The sequence below is a fragment of the Halichoerus grypus genome, chromosome 6 (genome assembly GCF_964656455.1).
Source record: "Halichoerus grypus chromosome 6, mHalGry1.hap1.1, whole genome shotgun sequence".
NCBI classification, from domain to species: domain Eukaryota; kingdom Metazoa; phylum Chordata; class Mammalia; order Carnivora; family Phocidae; genus Halichoerus; species Halichoerus grypus.
Genome location: NC_135717.1, coordinates 83,786,677 through 83,809,716, shown reverse-complemented (window position 1 = coordinate 83,809,716; position 23,040 = coordinate 83,786,677). Strand labels below are relative to the sequence as shown.

At 40.2% G+C, this 23,040-nt stretch overlaps 1 protein-coding gene across 2 annotated transcripts; it reads left to right on the top strand.

The window, feature by feature from the left end:
- Window positions 1-689: 689 nt before the first annotated feature.
- On the top strand, window positions 690-12,772 carry NECAP1 (NECAP endocytosis associated 1). Of its 2 annotated transcripts, none has more exons than XM_036116531.2 (8): window positions 690-844; window positions 6,477-6,577; window positions 6,732-6,836; window positions 7,529-7,610; window positions 8,454-8,562; window positions 8,649-8,829; window positions 10,612-10,714; window positions 11,050-12,772. In XM_036116531.2, the coding sequence occupies exons 1-8, from the start codon at window positions 750-752 to the stop codon at window positions 11,096-11,098; spliced, it is 825 nt and encodes a 274-aa protein (XP_035972424.1). In that variant the 5' UTR covers window positions 690-749; the 3' UTR covers window positions 11,099-12,772. The 2 variants fall into 2 exon arrangements, with proteins under 2 accessions (XP_035972424.1, XP_077931686.1); XM_078075560.1 differs by lacking the exon at window positions 690-844 and adding an exon at window positions 3,601-3,665.
- The last annotated feature ends 10,268 nt before the right edge of the window (window positions 12,773-23,040 follow it).

The window sequence follows — 23,040 nt, the reverse complement described above, 5'->3', positions numbered from 1 at the left end:
ACGGGGCTCAATCCAAGGACCCCCGGGATCATGACCTGAGCTGAAGGCAGACGCTTAACGACTGCGCCACCCAGGTGCCCCAGGCTTCCCGAATTTATCAGTAATTGAGTTGGTCCCATTTAAGAGTTTAAGATGTTCACATTTTCAAAAAAGATAACCAGAATGCACACTGAAAGTGAGGCAAACTATTTCAACAGGTGCTGTTCTGTAAAATCCAAGATTAAAAGGTGCTATTAGGCAACTAATCAGGCTGGGCATTTTTAAAATTTAGACGCTGGAGGATTAAAATCCACCATGCCTACTGCTGGGTCATATATTTACTGTAGGTACCCGGTTCGGGATTACCAACAGGCAGATACCCCTTTCCTGCCGGGAAACTATGGTTAAAAAGTGGTTCTTGTCAGAAAAACATTCTCCAGATTTCAAGACGGTCCTCCTGCTCCCTAAGCACTGCGGGCAAGATGGAGCTTTCCCTAATCACCTTTCGGGAATGGAGATTTCTATAATGTGGGTCACGCACTGGAAAGGCCGTTTTGCCATTACCCAAGATGGCGAACTGCGCAGCTTCACGATTTCCAGGTTTCAATATGGCTTCCCCGACCCGTACCTCCGGAGGTTAATCTCAAGAACCAAACTAAAATCGCGCGGAAGTAGCGTAAGCGGAAGTTGCGCGCTGCCCAACTTCCCACCTTCTACGTCCGCCCCCGTTCCTACGCCCCGCCCCTGGTGGCGCGGAGTGCAGAGCCAAGATGGCGACCGAGTTGGAGTACGAGTCTGTTTTGTGTGTGAAGCCAGACGTTAGCGTTTACCGGATTCCTCCCCGGGCCTCCAACCGCGGTTACAGGTACTAACCCCGATACACTGCAGCACACGCATACCGGGTCGGGGATGACAGTTTCCTCCTCAGGTAGCACGCTGCGAGTCCCTTGCCACTGCCACCTCTGGGTTGTCACCTCGCTAACCTCCCTGCCTGGGTTGTTATCGCCCTGCCCTCCTGTTCTTTCCCCACTGTGGAATGACATCCTGGTTTCCGCCGCTTTAAAAAAAAAATTACCGTCTGCACCCTCCCACCCCTCCTCCCTTGGGCCCCTCTGGGTTACCCATCTGCTCCCCATCATCCACATCCAGTCGTGCCTGCTCCATTGCCAGTCACCTTTGGTTCGTTCTTTTCCTGCGTCCTTCAGTTTGTCACCCTTGTCGAAACCCCCTCCCGTCCTCCCTCTCGTACACATTTCCAGTACCCCGTGCGCTTTTGTGAGTAGTCATTGTGTTGGCCATTCTGTAGGTGATACAGTTTATCTTCTGTGCTGTTGTCAGTCTTGCTACCGAATATCATCCACCATTTGGTTTTCCTTTCAGTTCTTTTGCTAGTGGGCAAAGGTTATGATTATAGGTTTTCCAGTCGGTGTCTATTCTGTTTTTTTTTTTTCAGTACATTGTCTTGATGATTACATAGTATATTCTATTTTCCTTACCCCCCTCCCTTCTTAACCTCTCCCGTAGCTTTTTCTCTCCAGAGTTAATGCAGCATTTTCTCTGTAGGGCCAGCTAACCACCTTGTAATCCAATGATGGTGAGGTTCTGAGGATGCTGTAGGAGGTCATGAAGTCATGTAGTGGAAAGAGTTAACATGTTAACTGGGTTACATGTTAAGAAATATGAGTATGACCCCTGACAACTTAACAGCTATATGATTTGGGACAAATCTCTTAACCTTTCCAAGCCTTAGTTTTTCTCATCTGTGAAATAGGAAAAAAAAAAGTTAATGATAATAAAGCCTGCTCTAGTTATGTACCTCACAGAAGTTTTTGGAGGGTTAAATGAAATAATATAATAAATGTGAAAGAATTTAGGAAACAGTAAAGCAGCATATAAGTATATAAGATACTGTTCTTATTGTTCTCTGATCCACATCACCATCATGATTTTCCTCTTGGCATTTATAATTATTTTGGCTGTTGTCCTCCTCCTGTGTCCATTATTTTGCCTCCTTACAGGATGTTCATTCATCATGAATCAGTATCTTTGTACTTGCTGACTTGTGCATTAGACCCTGTGGGTTGTGCCTTTTGGCAAAGGAGGTAGTCCTAATTCCAGGCTTTCAATCAGACTCCAAATTGACCATGAATAGGAATCTACATGCTTTTTGATGGTAGTTACAGGTAATAATATGTATGACTCAGCTGAGACATCACCTTCCTTGGGAAGCCCCCTTGACCCTTGCATTCTGGCTTTGGTATGTTCTGTGTGTGCTTCCATAGCACCTATGCTTATCTCTATCATAGCGAGTGCTCTTCCTTCTGTATTGTAATTGATTGCTCCATCTGTTTCTCTAGACTATCTGTGAACAGCTTGTTTCTTTTCTAATTTTATAGTACCAGGGTCTAGTACAGTGTCTGGCACATAGTGGGCACTCTGTAAACGTGGAAGAAATTTGTAGATTACACTTAATCACGTAAGTTAGCATTGAAATAGGTGAAATAGCTCATGACTTCCAACTTTAGTAGTAAAGCCTTCCTAAAGGATTTGATACACCATAAAGTGGGGTTCTCTTCTTCTTCTTCTACTTTAAGGTTTTTTTTTAAAGACCTTCCTTCTCTCATCTGCATTCTCTACCTTCACTTTCTAGTTTATCCATAGCCTTTTGTCCTTATATCAGTTAATTGCACTGAGCCATCAAAACATTTTTTAAATTTTCCTCTTTTTCTTGTTATCTATGGTTTCCATGCTTATTATTGACATTTCTTATCCTCCAAAAGGCATTTTTTCATTAGCCACTCTTACTATAGTGAATGAAGAGAGCTGCACTAAGTTTGCATCAAGATTCCCATTTATTTGCTTTTGGCAAGGCACTAAACTCTTTTTGTTTTTCAAAGATTTTATTTATTCTAGAGAGAGAGAACGAGAGAGCACACAAGCATGGGGAGCAGTAGAGGGAGAGGGAGAAGCAGACTCCCCACTGAGCGGGGAGTCCGATGCGGGGCTAGATCCCAGGACCTTGGGATCATGACCCGAGCCAAAGACAGATGCTTAACCAACTGGGCCAACCCAGGCACCCCGACACTTAACTCTTTTGAACTGTGGTTTCCTCATTTGTAGAAATGGATATACTACTACTTATCTTGCAATATCCTCTCACTTAATTTTCATAAGAATGGGCATAATGCTTGGCATGTAATAGATGCTTAATAAATATTACTTTTATGTCTTTTTGTCTGTCTAATCTTCTTGTTTACAGAACCCATTTTATATTATGAGCATGATTCTTCTTTAGGCTGCCATTAAAGGAAAAACGGGGCTTTTTAGGAAGCAGGAGGAATACTTGGTTTGAGTGACTAATAAGATTAGAGGGAATGAATGACTTTGATTCACCTATGGTGAGCTCTTGCTTCTCAGGCTTTCACTGACAATTTAGGTCGATGAGAAAGTTATAAATGATTAAGAAATAGTTTCCCAACCTCTAAAACCGTTTTTATATACATCACTGCCCTCCTCCTCAGCTTAATCAATAGTAAACTCAATAGTCTGTTTTAATGTGATGAGAATGCTGGACTTCAAAGTTAGACATCATTACTTACTGTGTTACTGTTCTTCACTTAGAGAGACAGAGATGATAGGCTTTTCATGCCTATTCCATATGGTTGCTGTAAGGATTTATTACTGAGGTAAGTGAAAATTTGTGAAGTCTGTTCAGAAGACCAGCGAAACCAAGAGTTCCTCAGGCTAGGTTTTGGGAGCAGGAAAGGAACTAAGGCTCAGGGCTGAGGGAAATTGCTGCTGGGAATATCCATTCGCTTACTGAGAATTTGTTAAATATTGGCCACTAGACATACAAGATAAATAAGACAAGGAACCTGTCCCAGGAAACACATCTAGTAGGCTTGCTCCTAATATATTCAATACACTATGTTTAGCTCATGGTGGCATGACAGAAGTAATGACTCATTTAAAAAAAAATTAAAATACAGGGACCTTTAGAGCATTGTAGTCTGGATCAGATTCAAGTACTTGAGCTTCTTTGAGGCAGGGCATCAAGAGAGGAGGACATGACAAAGATTTGTCTTATAAATCCTGTTCAAAACCTGTGCTCATTTTCATTTTTCTCCTTTCCACCTTTTGCTTACCCTCTCCTTAAACTTATTCTTGTTTAGATATACCTTATTGTTACCTTTCTAACTTGCAAGTATTTATTTTCAGGTTTCTAAGGGATGAATTTTGTTTTGTTTTTACCATTTTATTTTTAAGTAATCTCTGCACCCAACGTGGGCCTCGAACTCACAACCCTGAAATCGAGAGTCACATGCTCTACTAACTGAGCCAGCCAGGTGTCCCAGGATGAGTTATTAATAACTTTTACTTTGCCCTCTCTTTTCCACATGCTGACAAAACAAAATCACAAGGCAGTGCTTTGTAAAATTGGTCATATTTAAATAACGTCTTAGATTTCATTCAAATTCATTTATCATACAGATTATAAGTATTCAGTATTTTGTAATGTTTCCATGGACGTCGCTATCTCTAGCCCACATGTCTTTCCTAAACTCCAGACTCATATTCAAATGCCTTCTCTATAGCTTTGCTTGAAAATCTATTTGACATCTCAAACTCTACATATTCAAAACCGAACTCCTGATCTTTCTTCCCAGACATGCTCTACCTATAGCCTTTCTGTGTCATGTATTGGCAGCTCCTTTGCTCAGGCTAAAATCTTCAGAGTCATCCTTGACTTCACATTAAATCCATTAGAAAATCCTGCTTATTTACTTTAAATAAATATATCCAGAATCTAGCCACTTCTGCTGCTCTCTGTTCCTAGTCACCATCATGACTCCTAGATTACTGCAGTAGTCTCTTAACTAATCCCCATGCTTCAGTACTTACATCCCTACATTGCTTCTGCACACAATAAAGTAATCCTTTTAAAATAAAAGGGAGATTGGGACGCCTGGGTGGCTCAGTAGGTTAAGCATCCAACTCTTCATTTTGACTCAGTTCATGATCATCTCAGGGTCATGGGATCAAGCCCTGTGTCCGGCTCCACGCTCAGTGGGGAGTCTCTACTTGAGATTCTCTTCCTCCCTCTCTTTCTCTCTCTCAAATAAATAAATAAGTCTTTAAAAAAATAACTACTCTTTTAAAACAAATAAAATAAAAGAAAGATCATATTTCACCTCTGTGTAAAACCTGTAATGGCTTCTCCTTCACTCAGAGTCAAAGCCAAAATTCTTACAAGACCTGTAAAATTTGGCCTTCTGTTATCTCTCCCACTTCATCCCTTTATTTTATTCTTACTGCAGTGGCTTCCTTTGAGGGCAAACATTCCAGACTCAACCCCACCTTAGCACCTTTGCACTAAGTGTTCCAATCCTGGAATCACCTCCTTCCTCCAATATCTGCATGAGTAACTTTCTTGCTTCCTTCACATTTTTGCTCACATTTCACCTTGTTAATAAGGTCTCCCCAACCACCTTCTTGAATGTTGCAACCTGTTTACTCTCCCACTACCCTCCCAATTTCCCTTTTCTGCCTCTGCATTTTCTTTTTATTTTAGCACTTATCATCTTCTGAGATACTAATTATTTTACTTATTTTTTATGTTTATTTTTTATTATCTGTTTTCTATTATAATGTAAACCTCATGAGGGTAGAAGTCTTCGTTTTGTTCATTCACTGTTGTATCCCAAGCATCTAGAACAGTGCCTGTGACTTAATACACACTGTAAATATTGGTTGAATTCAGTGAAAGATGATGATATGTTTAGGGATTTGGGATGGCTTCTGTTACCTAGTATAATTCATTTAGTAGACTTTGTTGTTACCTGATCGGTCAAATACTATTATATAAATTATTATTATTTTTTGAAAAGATTTTATTTATTTATTTGACAGAGAGAGACACTGAGAAAGGGAACACAAGCAGGGGGAGTGGGAGAGGGAGAAGAAGGCCCCCTGCCAAGCAGGGAGCCCGATGTGGGGCTCTATTCCAGGACCTTGGGATCATGACCCGAGCTGAATGACCCGAGCTATGCACCACAGCTGTGCCAAAACCAGGCAGGCGGAAGAAATGTTGAAACAGACATAAAACATGAAACAGACATAAAACATGTCAGCTATACAAAGTAACATGCAGACGCCTAATGACTGAGCCACCCAGGCGCCCCACTATTATATAAATTATTATCTGCAGTATGGAAATAGTATCATGAGAATTTTTTTAAATTGCTTGTATTTGTACTTTACATGTTTTTCTTGATGCTTATAGGATAATCCTTACGTAGTAAGGATTTGTTTGCTTTGGGCTATATGTAATAATGAGACATCTATGTAGAGGGGATCATGCGTTATTCTTATTGATTATTTAATAGGTAGAAAGAATAAGCAACCAGGACAGCAAAACAGGAATATGGCAAATGATTCTGTGTAGGTTTTTAGTAATTAAAGATATGGACCTGAGACTTCCTATTTTCCTATCCTAGGGCATCTGACTGGAAATTAGACCAGCCTGATTGGACCGGTCGCCTCCGAATCACTTCAAAAGGGAAGATCGCTTATATCAAACTTGAGGATAAAGTTTCAGGTAATCTGCTGCTGACTCTTTAACATATTAAGAGTATTAGTTTGGTGCATTTTTCTAAGTACATTTAAGTTGGGGACTGGAATGGAAATATTTGTTAACTGGGGTTTTAGATTTTTGCTTCCTTTGCTCAAAGAAGTCTTTTCTTACCTGTCAGGGGAGCTCTTTGCTCAGGCACCGGTAGAACAATATCCTGGTATTGCTGTGGAGACAGTGACAGATTCCAGCCGCTACTTTGTAATCCGGATCCAGGATGGTACTGGTAAGGAGTCTGGGATTTTGAATGGGATGATACTAGGAAAATAGGTAAATGCACTTCAATGAAAGTGTGTCCTAATTGCATTTATCTTACTTCAGTTTACTAAATTTTTCCTCTCCTTTCTCCATAGTTAACTATAGTTGCTAAAGGACAAGGATTAACATGTTACTTGTAATAGATATGAAGGCAAGTTCAAGACATGGTAATTAATAGGTAGATGTAAATAAATCAAAATGTCTAGCTAACCAAAGAATTAACACATATTGCCCATTCATTCATTGTTTGTGGTGGGTTTTGGTGGGACTGTCTTAAATCATCTATGTCTAGGGCAGTCTATCTTTTCTCCATAGTCTATATCAGAGGTTGTTAAACTTTTTCTGTTTGGACACAGATCATAAACATTTTAGATTTTTGTTCTCTATTGTAACCACTTAATTCTGCTGATGTAGTATGAAAGCAGCCATTGATAATATGTAAACAAATTGGTGTAGCTGTGTTCAAGTAAAATGTTACTTATAAAGACAAGCGATGGCAGCATTTGGCCCTTGGGCTGTATGTAGTTTTTGGACCCCTGGGTTGTGAGAAAATGTTTTATGTTCCCGACTTGATTTAGTTAAGGTGACTGTTAATTTTCACTGGGTGGAATTTTCCCTAAGGGACACTTCCTATTCTGAGTATTCCTGTCTTTTTCACAGGGCGTAGTGCTTTCATTGGCATTGGCTTCACAGATCGGGGTGATGCCTTTGACTTTAACGTCTCCTTGCAAGATCACTTCAAGTGAGTGAAACTTGTCCTTTAGTTACCTGGTTAAAAGGTTTTGGAAGTGCTCCTTTGCAGTTGAATGGACACTATCTCTTTTACCTCCTGGTTTCTGTATTTGGTAAACTAGTTCATTATGAATTTGAATCTTCCCATTTGCTGTTTCCTTACATTATCTTTGTATCTGCTTTGACCTTTCCTTAAAACCTGGAACATGTTTTTGGTCCCTTGTACAGTGTCTTGAGATGCTTTTGCTTATGTCTCTGGGGAATTGGCACTTGCTTTTAAGTGGCTGAGGGAGGCATATAATAATAGCAGGACTGTATGGGAGCTACATGGGGAGTTGTGTGCCAGTTTTGTTACTTTGTATAGCTGACATGTTTTATGTCTGTTTCAACATTTCTTCCGCCTGCCTGGTTTTGGCACAGCTGTGGTGCATAGCACTGTGCACAATGTCAGCTTCCTACTTCAAGGGCAGGCATAGGCATAACTCAGCTTTTCTGCCTCAGAACTCTGAAATTGTGGAATTCCACTCCGTTGGCATAAGGAAGCAGCCTGGAAGGACTGAGAAATTAATTACACTCCCTCAGGGGTAGCCCTCAACCATGGAGGATGGGGTTTGGCAGCTAAATGCCCTCCTTTGGAGGGATAAGTTAAATATGTATTCTGGGTGGCTCCTCAGTACCATTGAACCCTGTTGCCCTCTTTCATGGCTTTTCTTCCTTTCCTTCCTCATTCTTCATGTTTCCTCACTCTGCTTTCTGGAATCTTGTTTCATATAAGTTAGTTACACTCGGATTTGTGTGTCGGACTCTGCTTTTAGGTAATCCCAAATTAAGATAATTTACTCTTTTACTGAAGGTGGGTAAAGCAGGAATCTGAGATTTCCAAAGAATCTCAGGACATGGACAATCGTCCTAAGTTGGATCTGGGCTTCAAGGAAGGACAGACCATCAAGTTGAGTATTGGGGTGAGTATGATTTCTTTCCCCCACTCCCTGTATTTTTATAATAAGCTTGTGACTTTGTCTTTCTCTTCTCTGTTTTCTCATTGTAGAACATTACAACTAAGAAAGGAGGTGCTTCTAAGCCCAAGACTACAGGGGCTGGGGGCCTAAGCTTGCTCCCACCCCCACCTGGAGGCAAAGTCACTATTCCCCCACCAACCTCCGTTCCCATCAGCAATCATGTCACTCCACCACCCATTCCAAAATCTAACCATGGAGGTAGCGATGCAGGTAAATCTCTCTCTATTACTTTTAACTTTGAGAAATCATCATATCTTAGGTTTTGATTGGGTAGCACCTGTTTGCCAAGGAGTGTGTTGATGTTTTTGCATGAAATGGCACTTGGTACTGACAAGGTGATTCTGGCAGCGTCTAGTAAGGAATTAAAGCTTTTCTAGTGAACTGAGAGTCATGGTATTTGGTAGGTTCTTTGTCAGAAAATGAGTAGATATTAAAAAGAGTATTTTCTTCATTGTACCTTGGTTAGATGCTAGTAGGCCTGAGAGTCAGATGGAGTAAGATTTTGGTCATAGCTCTGCTATTTTATATCTTTTTTTTTTTTTAAAGATTTTATTTTTATTTATTTGATAGACAACGAGAGAGGGAACACAAGCAGGGGGGGTGGGAGATGGAGTAGCAGGCCTCCCGCTGAGCAGGGAGCTCGACACAGGGCTCCATCCCAGGACCCTGGGATCATGACCTGAGCCGAAGGCAGATGCTTAATGGACTGAGCCACCCAGGCACCCCTGTCTCAATATCCTTATCTATAAAATGGAGACTTAGAATTACCCCAGGATTGTAAAGGAGAAATGATGTGACACCACCTAGCACAGTCCATGGAACGTTGTAGCCATTCAGTAAATGTTATTTCTTTTAATCTTCTCTGTTTCTTCACAAAGGCAGTTGGGAGAAAATTAGACAGCATCTGGGTTTGTGAATATATTTTCACCCTTCTGTACTATCTGATGGGAAAAACAGAGTTATTTCCGTTTCAAAATGAGAACATTAGAACTCGGAAAGAGTTTTCCAAAGGTTAGAGAAGCAGATATTAGAATCTGTAGTTTTAACTTACATTGCAGGGATGCAGAGCATTCTTATCATTGATTGCTAAGAGTAAAGTTTCTCTTTCTGGACTTTTGAGGTAAAAGTGGTTATAACCTACTTCTTCTCATAAGTGTCTCCAGAAGGCACTGGGGATAATGTCTAAAATTTTAATTTTTTTGAATTAAACTTTTTATTTTAAGGTAATTGTAGCTTCACATGCAGTTGTAAAAAATAACACAAAGAAATCCTGTGTACCCTTTACTCAGTTCCCCTAAATGGTAACATTTGCAAAACCAAAGTCAAATATCACCAGGAAATTGACATCAATACCACCTACTGATCTTACTTAGATTTCACCAGATTTTCGTGTTCTCATTTGTGTGTATATGTGTGTTTTTAGTTCTGTGCACTTTTATCATGTGTAGGTTCCTGGATCCATCACCATGGTCAGGATACAGAACAGCTCCATCAGTACAAGGATCCCTCATGTCATCCGTTTATAACCACACCTACCTCCTGCATCCTGCCCCACACCTGCTCACTAACCCTAGGCAATCACTAATTTCTTCTCCATCTCTATAATTTTGTCATTTCATGAATGTTATATAAATGGAATCACAGAGTACATAACTTTTGGGGATTGGCTTTTTCCACTCAGCATACTTCCCTTAAGATTCATCCAAGTTGTGTATATTAATAGTTTCTCTCTCTCTCTCTTTTTTTTTTAAAGATTTTATTTATTTGACAGAGCACAAGCAGGGGGAGTGGTAGGCAGAGGGAGAGGGAGAAGCAGGCTTCCCGCTGAGCAGGGAACCCGATGCGGGGCTCAATCCCAGGACCCTGGGATCATGACCTGAGCCGAAGGCAGACGCTTAATGACTGAGCCACCCAGGCACCCCTAAGCTTTTATTTCTAAGATTTTTATTATGTTTTCCCTTTTCTGTTCTCATCTCTTTACTGTGTATTCAGATATCCTTTTAGATTTGGATTCTCCTGCTCCTGTCACGACACCAGCACCGGCTCCAGTTTCTGCAAGCAGTGACTTGTGGGGAGACTTTAGCACTGCATCCAGGTATGAGCCTAGTGAAACCACCATACTCTCAATCAGAGTACAGAGGATGTGTTACAGTCAAATGAAATCTTGAACTGGGAAAGCAGGGCATTTGCAGGTCATACAGAGTCTTTGGCAGGAATTCTAGGTAAGGAAGTAGAGGAGTGCTGGGGATGGCGGGGTAAGAAAGCTGTAGGATGAAGTTTGAGTGGGATATTTCACGCCTTGATAATTAGAATTTCTAGTGAGGTGTAGTTTCAGACATTCTGGGTAGCAGTTTCTTGGAAGCTATGACGTGAAGAATGGAGTAGCTGTCCTAATTCCTCTGGCTTTCTCTCTGTTCTCCTGTCTTGCAGCTCTGTTCCAAACCAGGCACCACAGCCATCCAACTGGGTCCAGTTCTGAATAGCATTGGCAGGACATTAAGGACAGCTTGAAGAAAAAAAAGGACCTTGAGGGCACCAATCTGTGAGGGAAGCTAGGAACCCCTTCTCTCCCCAGAACCAAAATTACTGGACAATCTTTTTCATAGCTTCTCCATTGCATTCAAGCTGGTTTATATCACTCCCCTGTGTTGTTACTTACTGTACAGCCAAGAAAGTATCTCTTATCTCCTGTTCACTATTAAGGCAGGGAATAATGGGTCTTACCATACTTGTGGCTGACTATGCAGGGCTCAGAAGGCCAGGTCTCTTTGCGGGGGAAATGAACTCTACCATCTGTAAAATTTTTCTCTGTCTTTTCAATTCTTTAGTTTATTTCCAAATCATCTCATGACCCCATGTGCCCTACTTAACAATTTCAGGGGAAACAGAAACCTTGAAATTTCCTTTTCCATTAACCTAAGACCCTAAAAATGGACTGGCTGACCTCAGTGTTTACAAATACAGAGTTTTGATAGGGATAGGTATGAAGAAAGACCTGTTTCCTGGGTCTGTGTTATAGATCCTCCTTCAGGCTTACCCTGTTCAGTGAACATCCAGTGGCAGGTGCAGCTCCGTCACCCTCTCATGTGTTTACATGTTTCTTCCTATGCTCAGAGGGTTTTGTTGGTGGCACTTTCACTGTTCTTTTGTTTGCTGAATAGTGCAACAACTTTGACCAGTGGGTGTCTGTTGGATGAAGGAGGTTCAAGGGGCCGTGTTTCCCAAGTTATGTTGTAGAGAAGCGTTTACTTTCTTGCAGCTCCATCTATCTGCTGCATTTGAAGTGTGGCATTACTTTGTATTTGCCCCATTATTTGACCTGAAGTTGAAGGGTTTAGAGTTTTTAACAGGATATGTAGAGCAGAAGGGTTGAAAGCACGTAACTCTCTTTCAGTACCCACATTGCCTTGCTGCCTGGGTATCTGGCCCCTTTCCATAAACATTTATTTTTCAGTCCATCGAGCTCTTCACTAGAAAGCTGCTATTACCTACATCGTCATGTATGGAGGAAGTCGGAGAGTCCCTGGCACGCTAGCTGTGATAGTTTTGCCCACGTGATGGCCTTGATAAACCGTCACCTGGGGTATCTCAGAAGCAAGTTGCTCTCCCACCACTTTCCCTTCCCTCTACCCCACCATTCCTTTTATGATGCTGTGAAGAGAGTTTCCTTTCTTAGGTGAATGGGCACTACCTATTTTGTTTGTTAATGGGCAATTTTGAGGATGAAATGGGAGGATATCATTTCTTCCCTTAGCACTTCTTTGGATATGTACACTCTGGCTGAAGGGAGTCTTATATTTAGTTTCAAAATATATTCTCTCTCCTGTATTTCCTTCCTGACTCTTTTAAACTTTGGGTCCATTTTTTTCATTGCCTCCTGTTCCAGGCAGCTCTATTCTTACAGAGCCATGGCAGGACATTTTTAAAATTCCAATAGAAAACACTAAATGGAAAGTTCTATAGAATCACTAGTGACTAACTACTGGGAACCTATTTTCTCAATCTTCCTCCATGTTGTGTTCTTTGTATTCTCAAGATGATAATATATTATGTATTTGAATTGCTGGAAAATTGAAAATGAAATTTAAAATATATGTATATAAAGCATATGCTGTATTGGTGCAATAATGGTAATTAAAAATGTGGAAAAAGGTAGTGTCTCCTTTATCTTTTAATTTGCCTACTTCAGTGCCTTTTTAATTTAACTGACCCAATATAAATGGGCCAGTAGGTAATAAACAGACATTTTAATGTCTGTTACTCTTTTTCAAGAAATAGGGCTTTTAAGTTCAGGTTACACTTCTGTCTTTATGGTTCTAAACCCACAGAGCACTCCTAATAGAGATGATTTATAGGAATTATTTATTTGCTGGTATAGTTCATTTCATTTACTTCAGATTGTCTTTATGATCTAGGCCACCTCTCACATCCCAGAACTATAAGCAGCTTAAATGAGGGGAATCAGTGTAAGAGATGGAACTAAAGTCAGTGTCACAGAGTTTGGAAACCAGAAGATCTTGGAGTTCTCATTCAGTGATTTTCACAGAAGGTGAATTAGAATGATATATGTGCTTGCCTTTTTTTTTTCTTTTTTCTTTAAAGTAACATGCTGTCCCCTCCAGAGGTTCTGATGCACCTCCATTTGCTTTCCTAGAATAGGGCCTACATGGCTTTCCCACCCATGGCCTTTCTTACCATTACCGAGGTGGTGAGGCACTGTCATTGATAGAAGTGTATCCTAAACCTCAGGTTTTATTTGGGGAAGAATGTGGACAATCTTTTTTTTTTTTAGCTCAATCCCCGCAGTTATACATTTGTATCTGTCTTCACAGTTGTAGTGTGAACTTTTATTACTCCACTTCCTCCGTTCTGATAACCTTCTAGGCAGTTGGCTTGCCTCTAGCTTTCTTTTCCTCCAGCTCCAATTCAGCTTACCTGTTACCACCAGAATCATCTTACTAAACCGAGCCCTGCTCATGCCCTTTCTTCCCCAGTTCATTGTCTTCAGCAATTTTCCTTTGCTTACAGAATAAAGTCCATAGTACCATTTCATCCTCAACTCTGTCTTCTCTTCCACTCACAGTATGCTCCTGGAACTAGGGTACTAGTCATTCTTCAGATGCCATTAGCACCATGAGCACTGAATGCTTGCTAAAATTCCCTCTGCCCTAGAATACCTTCCTGCCTGTTGAAATCCTTTCCAATCATAAAGCTAGTGTAAATACTACTTCATGAAATGTCACCTGTCCTCCCAGTCTGAAAAATGATCTCCTTTGTTTTGTTTGGGTTGCTGTCGAAACTCTTTCTTACTAGTTTGTAAACTCTTTGAATATAAAGACCATGTCTGCATTTTTATCTACTCACTGTACTTCCTGTATACCTTTCTATATAGCCGATGCTCACTTGTTGAATAAACAGTGATTTCAGTGAAGAAGGACTAGAAATCAGTAAGTTGAGTGTTTTCCTTCTTTTACTCATTCTCAGGGTTGTTCCTCGCTACATGACGTAAGTATTCCTTATATGCTTTGTCATAGTTGGAGAAAATCTCATTTATGTGCTCCCGAGTCCGTCAGTATTAGGGATCAGAAAAGCAGTGATGAAGAAAAATTTTACTTTGGTACTTTCCCTATGACCCGGGAAAAGAAAAATGATACCGTAAAACACAGCTGTGGGTAGGTTTGGTAGCTTATTGTCTCGTTTTGATTATTATAACTGTCTAAGATTACATTGTACTTTGGTTATGTTTTAGTTATTTTCTAGCATCTAAAAAATCCACTTCTGTTACTGCCTCTTAACTGTACATGAAGAGAATATATATGGTTTGTGACTAGAGGACTCCTACTCAGGAGCTGCCCATCAAGCACATATTCTGTTGAGAAAGGAAAAACGAAGAGAGTGATTTATTATCTTTACTTCCAGGTTCCTTAAGCCTGGAGGATATAAATAGCCTTGTGATTGTTTTCACAGAAATTTTATGGTTTGGCATTTATTTCAAATTTTGTAATAATCATTTTCAGTCCCCTTTTGAAAGATAAGATACAGGGGTAGTATGTTTTTTAAAAAGCTCTGCTATGCTTGAATTGCCTATATTGGAGCTGGGAGTAAAATAATTGTCCACAGTGACCTCATGTTCTGCCTTATCAGTCTGGGGATAGTGTCATCCCCTCCATTAAATACAGTAATGCATTAAGACCCATTGTGGATTAATTGCTTTTTAATATTTTCTTTCTTTTTTTTTTTTTTAAAGATTTTATTTATTTGACAGAGAGAGACACAGCGAGAGAGGGAACACAAGCAGGGGGAGTGGGAGAGGGAGAAGCAGGCTTCCCACAGAGCAGGGAGCCCGATGTGGGGCTCAATCCCAGGGCTCTGGGATCATGACCTGAGCCGAAGGCAGATGCTTAACCGACTGAGCCACCCAGGCGCCCCAATATTTTCTTTTTTCTTATGTGTGCTCTGCCACTGAAACTGTAATAGGAAAGAAGGCCTTGGAGCACTTTCTGTGAATGCTTAATCTGGCTGCATATCAGCATGGGACCACTAGAGGGCGAGCTCCCTCTAGCAACTCTAGCACAACTGTAGGAAATACTGCCCAGACAGCCTGGTGACAAGGAAGGTGTTTAAAAAGAAAGACATAGAAGAAAGACTCAAGGGACACATCTATGGAGTATAAACATGCATTTGATGCAAAGTTTGTTGGGAATGTAGAAAAATTGCTGTTTAGGTAGGCAGGAAATGAAGTGGAGAATAAGATTTTCTTTAGACTTTAATACTTAAATAAATATTTGAATGGGGAATATACTTACTAATTTTAATGACCTCCCCATCAAAATAGATGATTAATAGGTAGTAAAGTATAGTAGTGGTTATGAGCATGGATTTGGGAGGGAACAGATTGCCGTGGTACAAAATTTTGCTTTGCCACTTACTGGCTTTTTAACTTTGGACAAGTTACTTAACCTTTGTTTGCCTTAGTTTCCTCATGTGCAATATGAGGATAATAGTTCCTACCTTATTGGGTTATTGTGACAATAAAATTAAAATTTTAAAGTGCTCAGGACAGGGTCTGGCACACAGTACTACTACTGCCGCTTGGTGGCTATTCTAATTCTGGGTATCAGGATGTGCAATGAAATGGTAAATGTAAGAGGAAAATGGTGTGAGTTCCTTTCTTTTTTTAAAAGAAAATTAAATTTTTATTGAGATATAATTGACATACATAACATTACACTAGTTTGGGTATACAACATGTTAATTTGATACATTTATGTATTGCAATATGATTACCACTGTTGTGATTCTAACACCTTTTTTAAAAAAAGATTTTATTTATTTATTTTAGAAAGAGAAAGCTCATGGCTGGCAGGGGAGGAGGTTTGGGGGGGGCAAGGAATCTTGAGCAGACTCCGTGCTGAGTGTGGAGCCTGGTGCAGGGCTTGATCTCAGGACCTGAGATCACGACTGGAGCTGAAACCAAGAGTCAGTTGCTTAACAAACTGAGCCACCCAGGTGCCCCTGTTAGCTAACACTTCTATTACATCACAAATTTATTATTTCTTTTTTCTGGTGAGAACAATTAAGATCTAGTCTCTTAACCTCTTTGAAGTTCATAATGCAGTATTGTCTTTAATCACCTTGCTTTGCATTAGATCTTCAGGACTGACTTATCTACTGGTTTCAGGTTTGTACCCTTAAACCCCCTCTCCCCAACCCCCACCCTGTAGCCCCTGATAATCACCACTCTACTCTTTGTTTCTATGAGTTTGGCTTTTTTCAATTTCATATGTAAGTAATAACATACAATATTTGTCTTTTTCTGTCTGACTTATTTCATTTAGCATTGCCCTTCAAGGTCCATCTACATTGTTGCATATACACATATATACATCTTATCTTTTTTATCATAAATGGACACAAGTTGTTTCTATATTTTGGCCTTTGTGAATAATGGTGCAGTAAACATGGGAGTGCTTATATGCCTTTGATATCCTATTTTCATTACTTTTGGACGTATACCTTGAAGTGCAATTGCTGGATCATATGGTAGTTTTCTTTTTAGTGTTTTGAGGGACCTCCATACTGTTTTCAGTAGTACTGTACTAATAATTTATCTTTCCATCAAGGTGTACAAGCGTTCCCTTTTCTCCACATCCTTGCCACTTGTTATCTCTTGTCATCTTGACAACAGCCATTCTCAAAGTCATGAGTTGATATTTCATTGTGGTTTTGATTTGTGTTTCCCTGATGATGACTGATGTTGAGCATCTTATCATGTGAATGAGCCCCAAGCATCACTCCTGCCAGTCTGGGCCCCACCCTAGGGCTTGGAATAGAGTAAAGTAGTAATGGTATCTTTGTGGTTTTGAGTCACAGTTGACTGCTTGTGACTCTAAATAAACATAACCTACCTTTTGTAAATGAAAGAAAAAAAGAGCTGACGGCCATTTTATGTCTTCTTTGGAAAAATGTATGTAGTTCCTCTGCCCATTTTTAATTCGATTGTATTTTCGTTACTGAGTTGTAGGAGTTTATTATATATTTTGGATATTAATTCCTTCTCAAATATAGTTTGTAAATATTTTTTCCCATTCCATAGGTTGTCTTCATTTTTTTTTTAAAATATTTTATTTTTTGAGAGAGAGGAGGAGTTGGGGTGGGGGGCAAGAGGCAGAGGGAGAGGGAGAAGCAGAAGCAGACTCCCCACTGAGCAGGGAGCCTGACATGGTGCTTGATCCCAGGACCCCAAGATCAAGACCTGAGCCAAAGGCAGATGCTTAACCGACTGAGCCACCCAGGCACCCCATCTTCATTTTTTTAAAATGTTTCTCTTGTTGTACAGAAGCTTTTTAGTTTGGTATAGTTCTACTTACTGATTTTTACTGTTGCTCCTGCTCTTCAGGTCGTATCTAGAAAATCATTGCCAAGACCAATGTCAGGGAGCTTTTTCCCTATGTTTTCTTAGAGGAGTTTTACTGTGTCAGGTCTTACATTTAAGTCTTTAACCAATTTTGAATTGATTTTCAAGAGTGCTGTAAGATAGGGGTCCAATTTCATTTTTCTGCATGTGGTAATCAGTTTTCGGAACACTTTGTTGAAGTCACTGTCCTTTTCTCATTGAGTGTTCTTGGCACCTGGTCAGATAAATGCAGGGGTTTATTTTTGGGCTCTCTATTATGTTCCATTGGTGTATATGTCTATTTTTATGCCATTACTATACTGTTTTAAAATCTATAGTTTTGTAGAGTAGTTTAAAATCAGGAAGTATGATGCCTCTGGCTTTGTCCTTTTTTTCCTCATGATTGCTTGGCTATTACTTTGGAGTATACTTTTGTGGTTCCATACAAATTTTAGGATTGTTTTTTCTATTTCTGTGGAAGATGCTGTTGGAATTTTGATAGGGATTACATTGAATCCATAGGTGGCTTGGATAATATGGACATTTTAACAATATTTATTCTTTCAGGGGTGCCTGGGTGGCTCAGTCATTAGGCGTCTGCCTTCAGCTCAGGTCGTGATCCCAGGGTTCTGGGATTGAGCCCCGCGCCAGGGTCCTGGGATCCAGCCCTGCACCAGGGTTCCAGGATCGAGTCTGCGTCGGGTTCCCTGCTTGGCGGGGAGCCTGCTTCTCCCTCTCCCACTCCCCCTGCTTGTGTTCCCTCTCTCGCTGTGTCTCTCTGTCAAATAAATAAATAAAATCTTTAAAAAATATATTTATTCTTTCAATTGATGAACACAGGATATCTTTCCGTTTTTTTGTTTTCAGTTTCTTTTATCAAAGTTGCAGTGTTTGGTGTGTAGAAATTTCACCTTCTTGGCTGAATTTATTCCTAAAGTGTTTTGTTTTTGATGCTATTGTGAATGGGATTATTTTCTTTATTACTTTTTCAGTGGTTTCATTGTTAGTATATAGAAATACAACTGATTTTTGTATGTTTATTTTGTAACCTGCAGCTTCACTGAATTGGTTTATTAATTCTAACAGTTTTTTTTAATGGAGTCTTTAGGATTTTTTATAAGATCATATCATCTGCAGAGACAGTTTTCCTTTTTGATTTGGATGACTTTTATTTCTTTTTCCTGCCTGATTGCTTTAGCTTGGACTTCAGGACTGTGTTTAATAGGAATGGTGAGTGGGATTCCTTTTCTTATTCCTGATCTTAGAGGGAAAGCTTTCAACTTTGAACTATTGTGAATATGTTATCTGTGGGCTTGTCATATATGGCCTTTATCATGCCGAGGTATATTTCTTCTGTAACCAGTTTGCTGAGAGTTTTTATAATGAAAGGATGTTGTATTTTGTCAAATGCTTTTTCCTTTTTTTTCTTTAAAGATTTTATTTATTTTTTTGAGAAAGAGAGAGAGAAAGCACAGAGGGAGAGTGTGAGGGAGAAGCAGGCTCCCCGCTGAGCAGAGAGCCCGATGCGGGACTCAATCCCAGGACCCCAGGATCATGACCTGAGCCGAAGGCAGACACTCAACCCACTGAGCCACCCAGGCTCCCCGTTAAATGCTTTTTCTATATCTATTGAGATGTTCATGTAATTTTTTTGTCTTTCATTATATTAATATGGTATATCACAGTTCCTGATTTGCATCCCACCTGATCATGGTGTAAGATGCTTTTTTTTTTAATAAGATTTTTTTGTTTGTTTATGCATATGACAGAGAGAGACATAGCGAGAGAGGAAACACAAGCAGGGGGAGTGGGAGAGGGAGAAGCAGGCCTCCCACCAAGCTGGGAGCCTGATGTGGGGCTCGATCCCAGGACCCTGGGATCATGACCCAAGCCAAAGGCAGACGCCCAAGGACTGAGCCACCCAGGTGCCCCTGGAGACACGTTTCTTTTAAAAAAGTTTTTTAATTTTTTAATTTAATTTAATTTATTATTAATTTTTTAGTTTCAGAGGTAGAGTTTAGGGATTCATCAGTTGCATATAACACCCAGTGCTCATTATGGAGACACGCATTTCTTTCCATTTAAAAGCCACCACATAAACTCCATCTTTTTTAAATCAAAATCCTTAATTCTTACAGGTTCCAAGAAATCAGAACCTTGGATTTAAAAGAAATTTAATGACAGTTTTGCAGAAAACACCATAACTTCTTTGAATGATAGTTACCCAGTTTCTGCTTGGGTAGATCACTCTTTGAAAGATAACCTTTTAGAATACAAACGAATTTAGGAATTCAGCAGGCCTGGATTAAAATTAAAAGTCTAATTTTATTGGCTCTGTGGCCTTGGGCCAATTAAATAACTTCTTAAACTGTCAGTTTTCTCATTGTTCAAATGGGGAGTGACAGTGCATATTTTTCAGTATTATTTTTAATATTGAGATGATGAAAGCAAATATTCATCATAGTGCAGGACATAGTAAACTCAAATGTGTTAACCGTTATTGTAATCCTTTTTCTTTTTTTTTTTTAAAGATATTATTTATTTATTTGAGAGCGTGAGAATGGAGAGAGAGAGAGCATACGAGATGGGGGAGGGTCAGAGGGAGAAGCAGACTCCCTGCTGAGCAGGGAGCCCGATGCGGGACTCGATCCCGGGACTCCAGGATCATGACCTGAGCCGAGGGCAGTCGCTTAACCAACTGAGCCACCCAGGCGCCCTGTAATCCTTTTTCACTAGTAATGACTAATAGCAGGGCTGTTTGCCTTTTTTTTTTTTTTTTAAGATTTTATTTATTTATTTGACAGCGAGAGAGGGAACACAAGCAGGGGGAGGGGGAGAGGGAGAAGCAGGCTTCCCGCAGAGCAGGGAGCCCGATGCGGGGCTCGATCCCAGGACCCTGGGATCATGACCTGAGCCGAAGGCAGACGCTTAACGACTAAGCCACCCAGGTGCACCAGGGCTGGTTGCTTTTAAGGGGAGGAAACCCAGGTTGAGTCATAACAATAAGTAAATAAACAGTAACATTACCAGGAAGGGCAAGGGTGAAGATGGTCTTTATAGAGTGATTGGTACTAAGAACTTCTTCATAGACTGGAACCAGCCCAAGGATTGCTGTTATATGGCTATGGTATCCTATGAACTATGTTTAGAAGCCTTAGGAGTCTTGATTATTATTCTTTGTATAGATTTGATGGAAGCATCATAAACCTGCAGTGGGAAACCAACAATTTTATTTTTCCAAAAACTGGTATTAACTTACCCTTCTTTTTATTTTTTATTTTTTAAAGATTTTATTTATTTATTTGACAGAGAGAGACATAGCGAGAGAGGGAACACAAGCAGGAGGAGTAGGAGAGGGAGAAGCAGGCTTCTCCGCGGAGCAGGGAGCCCGATGTGGGGCTCAATCCCAGGGTCCTGGGATCACGACCTGAGCCGAAGGCAGACGCTTAACGACTGAGCCACCCAGGCGCCCCAACTTACCCTTCTTTTTAAAGGTAGAGTCAGAAGAAGAAAAATATGTCAGTCCAGGTTTTCTTAGTTCTTTTCACTGAACACCAGTGCTTTCCAATAATTGATTATTCAGTCTAGCCAGTTTGAGGGCCTATCAGTTGCTGGTCATATGTAGAGCTGTTGATGCTCTGTTGTTTGCCTGCCGTACTTTGTGGGCTTCCAGTTTTTAAAAGTGGTTGGTAAATGAATTGTGTGCTTTTTGTGTGCACTGTCTTTGCCCCAGCTCCAGGTTATGATGGCCCCTCAGACAGGGCCCTCTAGTCTCCATTCATTGATTGCATTTCACCCCTTTTTGGTGTCTTTCTTTGTATTTAACTGAGGTGTCTCTCACAGACCAGCCCACTGACACCTCTTTTTGACCATCTCAGTGTCCTTAGTACCACGTATCGGGGAGTATTTCTGAGTCTCTTTCTTTGCTGTCCTGGAACAAAGGATAGTATAGGTCTTAGGACCTATCACCATCACTGTCTCAGCCAGAGCATTTACGTGAGCATCAAACCAGGAGAAATCCCAGTGAGAATGGGTACTTCATCTTGTGATCCAGATTTATTCAGCCCTCTGAGAGAGACTGATTGTAGCAATAACCCTAATTTGACCACACCTTCTTGTAGTATTTGTCTTGTAGCATCTGCACTGACTCTGGGCTTGACTATGAAATGCTTTGGCCAGTGAAGGACTACATACTGTGATGCAAGCAGGGATTTGAAACATATGTGTGCATTGGACTTGCTCTCTCGCTGCTCTTGGAACCCTGCTTGGTCTATTGGAGGATGAGAGACCACATGGAACAGATATAAGCTGTCTCAGTTGGGCCCCTCTTAGATAAGTCCCTGTCAATATGCTATCTGACCATAGATACATGAACAGGCTGAGCTGAGATCAGCCACACCTGTCTCAAACCAGAACTATCCAGCTGAGCCCAGCCCAATTTGCCAAACTCAGGAATTTGAGCTAAATTAATGGTTGTAGTGTTAAGCTACTAAGATTTAAGATGGTTGTTTATACAGATAACTGATAATTCTCACAAATAAGTCCATTATGAATATTATAATAAAAATAAAAAGGATATGGTAAAGGCAAAGTAAATAACATTTTAAAACAATTTTAAATTTAATGTTACTTATTAGGAGAACAAAATACCGGATTAGTTATAAGTTTGGTTTATTTCAGTTCTTGCTTTTAATAGCTATCAGTTGTAAAACATACCTCATAATGACATGGCTCAAATGGGAAGAATATCATTAGCTGTACTTAAGAAGTTATGGTTCTCATTTTTCAATTCTCTCTATAAATCTTTTTATTAAAACCACCTAGTAGATATCTTCTTTCATGATATTAATCTAGTTCTTAAAAACTTACGAGTGTTACATTTTATTTTTTTAAAGATTTTATTTATTTATTTGGCAGAGAAAGACAGCGAGAGAGGGAACACAAGCAGGGGGAGTGGGAGAGGGAGAGGCAGGCTTCCCGCAGAGCAGGGAGCCCGATGTGGGGCTCGATCCCAGGACCCTGGGACCATGACCTGAGCCGAAGGCAGACGCTTAACGACTGAGTCACCCAGGTGCCCCGAGTGTTGTATTTTAAACTCCTTAATAAATGAGTTCAAAACCCACTAAAACCATCCATTTTGAAGATTTCAAAAAGGAAGATGGATAAGCCATATCCTTATATAATTTTTGGCAAAAGGAAAATCACAGCATGATGGAAATATTTTTTCCTCATCATCAGTTTTCCAACCGCTCTTTCCATAAGTTTCTTTTATAAAGTAGTTGTCTTCTCACTTACTGTTAAAAATCACCTTTACCTTGAAAGCCCAGGTTAATTGTGTGTGTGTGCACACACGCATGCTCGTGTGCCTTAACATCTGCTAAAGCATAGCACTGGAAGCTATTTCATAGCACTGGAAAAGTGAGCAGAATTAGAACACTTGTCTTTTTTTTGTTTTTTAAGCATAGCAATAATTAAGTTTCCCAATTCTTTTAAGTAATTTGCCAAAGTGAACAAAATGGTCACTT

Excerpts from the sequence above, each read along its gene's own strand:
- NECAP1 (XM_036116531.2), top strand. The coding sequence starts at position 750 with ATGGCGACCGAGTTGGAGTACGAGTCTGTTTTGTGTGTGAAGCCAGAC. Across the intron at positions 7,611-8,453 it reads TCCTTGCAAGATCACTTCAA|GTGGGTAAAGCAGGAATCTG; the intron begins GTGAGTGAAACT and ends CTTTTACTGAAG. Across the intron at positions 10,715-11,049 it reads GACTTTAGCACTGCATCCAG|CTCTGTTCCAAACCAGGCAC; the intron begins GTATGAGCCTAG and ends CCTGTCTTGCAG.